At 39.3% G+C, this 10,000-nt stretch overlaps 1 protein-coding gene across 7 annotated transcripts in view; it reads right to left on the bottom strand.

Annotated features, from left to right (window-relative positions):
- Window positions 1-10,000, bottom strand: part of LOC106869760 (ras GTPase-activating protein 3) — a 198,918-nt gene that overhangs the window by 75,831 nt on the left and 113,087 nt on the right. For all 7 annotated transcript variants that reach the window (XM_089357838.1, XM_052970794.2, XM_089357840.1 and 4 more), the window contains one exon: window positions 8,994-9,114. In XM_089357838.1, coding sequence (XP_089213964.1) covers window positions 8,994-9,114 — 121 coding nt within the window. The remainder of the gene's footprint in view (window positions 1-8,993; window positions 9,115-10,000) is intronic.

Here is a 10,000-nt window from a genome sequence, read left to right as displayed (position 1 = left end):
ATACAGAAAATTGCACTACTGGGTACTGCACACATTCTACGCAAAACACTTTCAATACAGTAAACATAAGAGCACCACAGCAAACCACAGCACATACCCAAGGCGCACAGAGCTGCGCTCGGTAGTGAAGTGAAAGCACGTTATAAAAATAAAACTACTGAATAATAATAATAATAATAATAATAATAATGTGGGTCTTGCCTGCAAGGTCATGCACTGTTTATCTTGATACGAGATCACCATGTCGTGCACATATGGTTGTGATGCATGTGCCTAGTGTACTCTTCTCAGACGGGTAGTCATGATGGGTATACTGGGCTTCTTATATTTTGCCCCAGTGTCACTTTGATGGCATATACTGCTCTCTCACTCAATAATAATAATAATAATAATAATAATAATAATAATAATAGAACTTCTAACTTGTAGTCTCTTGAGGTCTCTGGGTGAGACTCAGAGCCAACTTGTACAAATGTAAAGCAAAAGTCGGAAAACCATCTTAATCCCCAAATCCACGGAAACGGAGAAACCACAAAACTATAGACCTATAACCTGTCTCCCTACGATCTACAAAGCCTTTACTGCAATAATATTGCAGAGAGTGAGTAAACACCTGGAAAATAACAACCTGTTACCAGAAGAGCAGAAGGGATGCTGCAAGGGCTCATACGGCTGTAAAGATCAATTATTGATCAATAAAGCCATAACTGAAGACAGCCGCAGAAAGAAGAAAGGCCTCAGTATGGCCTGGGTGGACTACCAAAAGGCTTTCGACAGTGTTCCCCACACGTGGATTCTGGAAACACTAGCCATAAACAAGGTGGCACCAATTATCATAAAATACATAGAGCACTCAATGAACAAATGGCAGACAGTGCTACAGCTCCAAACAAAAGAGGGACTTGTGAAAACGAAAGCCATCCCCATTAGAAGAGGAATATTCCAGGGAGACACGTTCTCTCCACTCCTGTTCTGCCTGGCACTCACACCTCTAACAGAATTGCTAAATAGAACTGGATGCGGTTACAAATGCTATGGAAAAACAGTCAGCCACCTTCTATATATGGATGACCTAAAATTATATGCAAAAAACGACAAAGAGCTAGAAACACTACTACAGACAGTACACGGCTTTACCAAGGAAATAGAAATGAAATTCGGATTAGAAAAATGTGCCAAAGCAACCCTGAAAAGAGGAAAATTAGTTAAAAGTAGCAATATAACACTAGATAAAGCCAATGAAATAAGAGAACTAGACAAAAGCCAACCATATAAGTATTTAGGAGTCAATGAACTAGATAGGATACAACATACACAAATGAAAGAAAAAATAAAGAAAGAGTACTATAGACGAGTTAGATCAATACTAAAAACAGAGCTCAATGCTAAAAACAAGATAATGGGTATCAACACTTTAGCTGTCCCAGTTATAAGCTACAGCTACAACATCCTTAACTGGACACTAAACGAACTATGTAAAATAGACAGGAAAACAAGAAAAATAATGACAGGATATAGGATGCACCACCCAAAATCTGACATAGAAAGGCTATATATACAACGCACAGAAGGTGGCAGGGGTCTTATACAGCTAGAAAACTATTATAAAATAACCACCATAGGACTGCAAAAATACCTACTCCAGAAGCAAGGGAAACTAATACAAATAGCCACAAAACACGAGCAAAACAAAAAACTGTTTTCAGTATTTAAGGAAGCTGACAAATACAAACAAGAAATCAATCTACCTAACAAATACGAAGAAGAAGAAGAAGAAACAACAAAAGCTATAAAACAAATGAAATCCAAACTAAAACTAGAACAGCAACGGACCATGATAAAACGATGGCAAGAAAAGCCCCTACATGGTAAATACTGGGCTAAACTAAATGCGAAAGAAATAGACAGAGAAAAATCCCAGCAATGGCTGAGAAGCTCAGGACTCAAAGCAGAGACTGAAGGATTTTTAATTGCTGCACAAGACCAAAGCCTCCCCACCAGAAATTACCAAAAACACATAATGAAAAGAAATATAACAAGTAACTGTAGAATATGTGGAGATCGACAAGAAACAATAAATCATATTATCTCTGGCTGCCCAGTCCTGGCTAAGAAGGAATATATTCACAGACACGACAGAGCGGGGACCTATATACACTGGAAGCTATGCCAACATTATGGAATAGCAACAGAAAAAAGATGGTATAAACACACGCCAGAAAAGGTCACAGAAAACGAGAAAGCAACCATACTCTGGGATATGCCAATACACACAGATAGAGAAATTAAGGCGAATAGACCAGATATAGTTGTCAAAGATCATGAAGGAAAAAAATGCCTTCTAATTGATGTTTCAATACCAGCAGATGACAACGTTTCTCTAAAAGAAATGGAAAAACTTTCAAAATACAAAGACCTGGAAATAGAGATAACTCGAATGTGGAATCTAAAAACAGAAACAATTCCTATCATAGTAGGTGCCTTAGGTATAATAAAAAAATATTCAGACAAATACATAACAAAAACACCAGGACTTACAAATATATATAACATACAGAAAATTGCACTACTGGGTACTGCACACATTCTACGCAAAACACTTTCAATACAGTAAACATAAGAGCACCACAGCAAACCACAGCACATACCCAAGGCGCACAGAGCTGCGCTCGGTAGTGAAGTGAAAGCACGTTATAAAAATAAAACTACTGAATAATAATAATAATAATAATAATAATAATATAAGGGTAGACAGAATTTATTACAGTTGCAATGTCTTTGATCAAAAAGCTGACCTGGTGCTGAAATATAAAAGTAACCTAAGAGAGCCTCTACAGGAGTGTTTTGATGTGCTAGAAATAGTAGCCAAATCTTCCTCAAATTTAAACCCTACTGTCTTAAATAAATAAGGAGAAAAAAGGTGCACTGGATATTATAATTTGACATACTTCTGAGGTGTTCATGGTTACTTTCAATTGTGGGTGGGGCTGTTTGATCGGGGTGAGGTTAAGGGGGGGGGGGACTAAGTAAGAGCAACTACTACTACTACTACTACTACTATTACTACCACAGCAACCCTGATCAACTTACTTGTTAATATCTTAGTATTATCTGAATGGAATGTGAACAATCAGTGGAAACAAACATTAAGAATAAAAATATATAATAATAATAAAATAAAAAGACAAAACTAAGGAACATGAAATAAAAAAGGGAGCACCAAAAACCAAGAGGCAACTAGCTCCCACGAGGAGGAGGAGGAGGAGGAGGGAGTATATGGGAAGGGGTGAGGTGAGGACTCTTTGACATAGAGAATGAGGTCGTGTCTTGTGTCGTTTGGCTGGCGGCAAAAACTAGATCAGAGGAGCTTAATTACTTCAGGCCTGTTCTGACTTCAACTGCTCATTATAGCAACATCCCTCTCACTTTCCTTATCTCTCTCTATCGCCCTCTCTCATTTTCCTTCTCTCTCTCTCTCTTTCTCAGCCCAACAAGTCAATGCCAGATTTACATCCCCCCCCCCCCCCGCCAAATGGTTTCAGTTAAAGAGCAGGAACAATAACCACAGATTGGACCAGAAGATTAATTCCTAAATACTCTTTCACGTTCTTCTCCTTCTCCTTCTTCTCCTCCTTTCCTCTCCTCTTACCCTTCCTCCCTCCTTCTCTCATACTCTCAGTATAGGTGGGTGTGTGTCTCTGTTACATCTATGAGCTATTACCCCGAAAACTTGGCAGCCAATTTGGGGAGGGGGTGGGGTTCTTGTTGCTTCTGTGGGGTCCCCCACCCCACCCCACCCCATTATATATGTATCAGAATTAAAGTACCATGTTTTTGTTTCCTACACCACTTAAATAATTACATATGTAAGGTCTCATGTATACACACACACACACACACAAACATACACATATATGCACGCACACACGCAAGCATGCATGCACCTACGCACAAACATTTAAGGAGAAATTAGTTGAATCAGTTACCCTTCAGAGACCAGCTGCTAACGGTCCAATGATGTTGTCTGTTGTCGTGGCACAAATTCCTTATCATGGAAGAAGGTGAGGTCTGGGAAAACAAAAATTAGGCACCAGAGATTTTTCATTCTCCTAAAAGAGTTTTCTCTGCTCGTTATAACTTGATAAATACTGTGTTGGAAACAAATTTGTCCCAACATGGCCGTGTAGTTAAGAAACTCACTTTGCAATCATTTGGTTACAGATTCAGTCCCACTGTATGGTACCTTGGGTGAGTATCTTCTGCTGTAGCCTCATGTATCTTGGGTGAGTATCTTCTGCTGTAGCCTTTATTATTATATAGCCAACCAGTGCCTTGTGAGTGAATTTGGTGGACAGAAACTGTGTGGAAGGCAGTAAGCTGGCAGAAACGTTAGCACGCCGGGCGAAATGCTTAGCAGTATTACGTTCTGAGTTCAAATTCCGCCGAGGTCGACTTTGCCTTTCATCCTTTCAGGGTCGATAAATTAAGTACCAGTTACGCACTGGAGTCGATCTAATCGACTTAATCCCTTTGTCTGTTCTTGTTTGTCCCCTCTATGTTTAGCCCCTTGTGGGCAATAAAGAAATAAGAAACTGTGTTGAAGCCAACTGAAGAGTGCCCTGTTGTGTGATATGGTGGGTTCTGAGGAGGCTAGGGATAGATGAGTGGCTGGTGAAAGCTGTACAGGCAATATACAAAGGTGCTGTCAGTAAGGTGAGAGTTAACTATGAATACAGCAAAGAATTAGAGCAACAAGGTCGATTTCATTGCGTTTGAGATGCATATTGCAAATATTGATTCGTTGTGTTAAGTGAATCTCTTTCATTTTATGTGGAACCCAAATATTGAGCTTCTTAATGAATCCAAGACATTTTAAGTGATTTTCAATTGTTGTGTGTGATACATTTAACCTCTCTGCAATCTCTCACACAGTTATATGACAATCAGATTCAATTACGACTTTGATTTAATCATCATCAACTTCAGTAGGTTGACCAGAATGTTGGTCATCTTTGAATAGAAAGTCTCCAGAACAGAACTTTTAAAACCATTTCTGACACGTGCATTCTGTTAAGCAACCAACGCCATAAACTTCCCATATCTCTTTGTGAGCCTCAACAGTTTTCTTGCCTTTACGGAAATAAAAAAGCAAAATATGGCGAAAATGTTCGTTTTTTGCATTCCACGTTAAAATTGACACTAGTTGTAAACAGAATTACGTGCAATTTGCTTCTGAGGTAAGCTAAAAGTAACGAAATTACTTTCTTGCCAACCCAATAAATAATGGTATGTATCTGTGGTTTTCTGGCAATGTGCAAGATGAGATAATGCTAATCCTAGCCAGTGCAGACTTAAAGCTACTTTGGGTGGTCCTTGTACTAATCAAGGGATTTCACTTACGTGGGTCTTTCTGGGTCAAAGGAAAGGCAAAACCAGAATGTCTGAGAAAGACAACAGAGTTTGTGGTGGGTGGGGACCCAAAAGCATTGGTAATGATCAACTCAAAAACCTTAATAGAGGCCAACTCTAGTTGCAGAAAGGTATTGGCTCCTTGTTGAATTCAGTCACTTATCTACACAGGTATCGTTTTTTTTTTTCTTTTCTATATAGGCATAGAAGTCGCTGTGTGGTAAGTAGCTTGCTTACGAACTGCATGGTTCCGGGTTCAGTCCCACTGTGTGGTATCTTGGGCAAGTGTCTTCTACTATAGCTTCGGGCCGACCAAAGCCTTGTGAGTGGATTTGGTAGACGGAAACTGAAAGAAGCCCGTCATATGTATGTGTGTGTGTGTTTGTGAGTCTGTGTTTGCCTCCCTCCCCAAACATCGCTTGACAACTGACGCTGGTGTGTGTTTACGTCCCCGTAACTTACCGGTTCGGCAAAAGAGACCTATAGAATAAGTACTAGGCTTACAAAGAATAAGTTGTGGGGTCAATTTGCTCTACTAAAGGCGGTGCTCCAGCATGGCCAGTCAAACGACTGAAACAAGTAAAAGAGTATATCCTGTCAAGGTGTCCATCTACCTTACACACACCGAGGTGACACTCCTAGAGTGGTATTGCCAGTTTATTCACCAAGGACCAAACAATGACACAGGTAGTACTACCAGTTTATATGATTAACAGTAGCTGATCATTTTTTAGTGTGACTTGACAATGTAGTCATAGATATACTATATCTAAAAATAAGACAGGATGATCATCAAAGCTGGAATAGTTTTGAGCAGAGGACTACTTGATAAGGACTGACCTGCAACTAAGACACAACTACAACAGTAATCACTTTGCCACGTCAACCACCACCCATACCATCAGTGATTCATTGCAAACTTTACACAACTGCCATATGCACCACCAGTGGTGCATTTTCATAATTTGAGAAAATATTTTATCCTGTATCTTTGAGGATATTTAAGTAACACCGAGTGCTTAATATTAAAGTTTGATTATGAAATATTGTAAAAATGCAAAAAATAAATTACATTTACTTGTAATTAAACAGTAAGCAGTGTGACTGCACAAAATACGTGGCATCATCATTTGTTCCAGTAACAGACTGTGGTGTTTAACCTCTCGAACTCATTTAAAGTGTAAAAAACCCCTTCAATCATGAATGACCATGGGATTGCATTTAGAAAGTTCCCCTCCGAGGCACAAGTACCAGGCAAGGTTGTTTATGGAAGACCAGCAGTCGCCCATGCATATCATCCTCCAGTCTCCATGCCACCGACGTTATCCAAGGGAAAGGCAAAGGCTTGGCACCAGTGATGTCGCAACTCGTTTTTACAGCTGAGTGAACTAGAGCAATGTGAAATAAAGTGTCTTGCTCAAGGACACAACACAACCTGCTCCAGGAACTGAACTCACTACTTCATGATTGTGAGCCCAACGCCCTAGCCACTGAGCCATGCACCTTCACATTGAACTCATTTAAACCAACCCTACTCAATCCAAATATTCTACCTGCTTTACACTCAAACTGACCAGATCTGATCTCTCTCACTTATCCTACAATGCCATTCTAAAAAATAAACAATCACACCATCAAAATATCAAAGCTATGAGATAATGCATGATTGATTCAAAACACTGTGAATAAATAAGCATTACATTTAACAGAGTAATCTGAATGCTAAAAGGGTTAAGGTACATCAAATATTTTAATTTTCAAACAAGGATACACAAATATTCAAACAGGAAAATTTGTGGAGCTGATAAATGGGAACACAAGACTTTGTGACACAGCCATTTTGGTGCCATTTATTTGGTGTTGCTGACTCATTGCTTATTTATTTGGCATCAGATGTTTTCAGCTTGCCCTTGTTTTAATGCTTCTTCCTCTTTTTTTTACTCCTACCAATCACAGAAACCATAAAAAAGGATCGTGGACATTGCCTTTCCTCCTCTGACTAAGCTATAAAAAAAAAAAATTAATAATAGAAACATCTGGAGAATTCTGATGTGAACATCTGGCACCAGTGATGTCAAATGAAATGATTCAGTGCACACAAAAATTATATATCAATGAATGAGACTGCTTGTATGACAGTGACACTATTATCATGGTACGTCAAGACAAGGACAGATAAACACACACACACATGTGTGTGTGTGTGTGTCTCCACTTTTTGTAACCCACAGTCGTCCTGTTTGTTTTCATATCTGTCCCTCGTCCATCCACTAATTGTCTTGTCTTAAATTATATTTATTCCACATTTGTATATTAACTTTCTACATCGCATAGTTGTTTAGTTCATTTTCTGTCTTGTTTTTTGGCTCACCAATTCCCGGCAGCACTTTTGCTATCGGCGCCACCAGACAGAGATACACTATTGTCATTAAGAAATGAAATTGTATTTGACCCTTCAGCCAATAAATGATGGAGAGTTGGTGACCTTTTGTGTCTGTTTCCGATTTGTTTGTGCATTTATTATGTTTTTAACTTGTGAGTGGTTGGTGTTAGGAAGGGCATCCAGCTGTAGAAACTCTGCCAGATCAGATTGGAGTCTGGTGTAGCCATCTGGTTCACCAGTCCTCAGTCAAATCGTCCAACCCATGCTAGCATGGAAAGCGGACGTTAAATGATGATGATGATGATGATGATGATGATGATGATTTATAGGTGCAGGAGTGGCTATGTGGTAAGAAGCTTGCTTCCCAACCACATGGTTCCAGGTTCAGTCCCACTGCGTGGCACCTTGGGCAAGTGTCTTCTACTACAGCCTCGGGCCAACCAAAGCCTTGTGAGTGGATTTGGTAGACGGAAACTGAAAGAAACCCATAGTGTGTGTGTGTGTGTGTGTGTGTGTGTGTGTGTGTGTGTGTGTGTGTGTGTGTGTGAGAGAGAAAGTGTCCACCACCACTACCATCGCTTGACAACCGAAGTTGCTGTGTTTACATCCCCGTAACTTAGCAGTTTGGCAAAAGATACCAATAGAATAAGTACTAGGCTTACAAAGAATAAGTCCTGGGGTCAGTTTGCTCGACTAAAGGCGGTGCTTCAGCATGGCCGAAGTCAAATGATTGAAACAAGTAAAACAATAAAAGAGTAAAAGAATATATATATATATATATATATATATATATATATATATATATATATATATATATATATATATATATATATATATAAACAATGGGCTTCTTTCAGCTTCCATCTACCAAATCCACTCACAAGGCTTGGGGCTTTAGCAGAAGACACTTGTCCAAGGTTAACACAGTGGGACTGAACCCAAAACCATGTGATTGGAAAGCAAACTTCTTAACCACACAGACACACCTGTACCTAGCCATACCCGAGTAAACAGTAAAATTCAAACCAATGAGGCAGGTTTTACTTATTCACTGACCCTGCTAGAAACAGCAACCAAATCTCAAATCTCTCTCTCTTTTTCTCTCTCTCACTCACTCACTCTCTCCTTGTCTCTCTCTCTCTCTCTCACAAACAAACACACACACACACAATAATTTACATAAATCTAATTTGGTACTTACTTTAAAGATTTATCTACAATTTGTGTTCTGAAAATTTCTTCATTATCTAATTTCACAATGCATAACGTATTCCGTCCTCCACCTGAAGAATATACATAGGTCGGCAGATTTTTGGCTTCACCTGTTCAATAAACAGAGAAAAGAATACAGTTTAAATATAAATCAATCATTATTACTGGCACATGGCCTCATTTTTTAACAAATAGAATAAATAATATTCAGTGTTCGTTTGTTCATTTTATGTGGGGGGGGGGCTTTTTTGGTGGAGGATGTTAGTATTGGTTCGATGAATATATTACTAAGGTATTATTTTACAGCTGTCTGTCCTTCCTGTCACTAATCTTTGCTGGATTTTTAAATAAGGACTCTACTGCTGCATGGTTCAGTGGTTAGAGCATCAGGCTCACAGTCATGAGGCTGTGTGTTGTGTTCTTGAGCAAGATATTTTATTTCACGTTGCTTCAGTTCACTCAGCTATAGAAATGCCAAGCTGTACTGGCCTTTGCCTTTCCCTTGGATAACATCAGTGACATGAAGTGGAGAGGCTGGTATGAATGGGCAACTGCTGGTCTTTCATAAAACAACCTTGCCCAGACTTGTGACTCAGAGGGGAACTTTCTAAGTTCCCATGGTCATTCAGGACTCCTAATTCATACAAAATTGAAGGCACAGAGCAGAGACAATATTTTGATGGGAGAAATGAAAACATCACCATCTCTAACTCAGCAATTTTCAGAGAAGCACAAGTGTTAGTAAACAGATGGGTGCATGCATGGATGCACACATACACAACAAGCACCCTTCAGTTTCCATCTACCAAACCCATTCATCAGGTTTTGGTCAGCTTGAGGCTATAGAAGAAGACACTTGCCCAAAGTGCTGTGTAGGAGGACTGAACCTGACACCACATAGTTGGGAAGCAAACTTCTTGACCACAGACCAACCAAAGCCTTGTGAGTAGATCTGATGGACAGAAATACACGTGTAAATACACACATATAAACACA

This window comes from Octopus bimaculoides, chromosome 9, assembly GCF_046866305.1.
Source record: "Octopus bimaculoides isolate indiv1 chromosome 9, ASM4686630v1, whole genome shotgun sequence".
Classification (NCBI taxonomy): Eukaryota; Metazoa; Mollusca; class Cephalopoda; order Octopoda; family Octopodidae; genus Octopus; species Octopus bimaculoides.
This window is presented reverse-complemented; position numbering and strand designations above follow the sequence as displayed.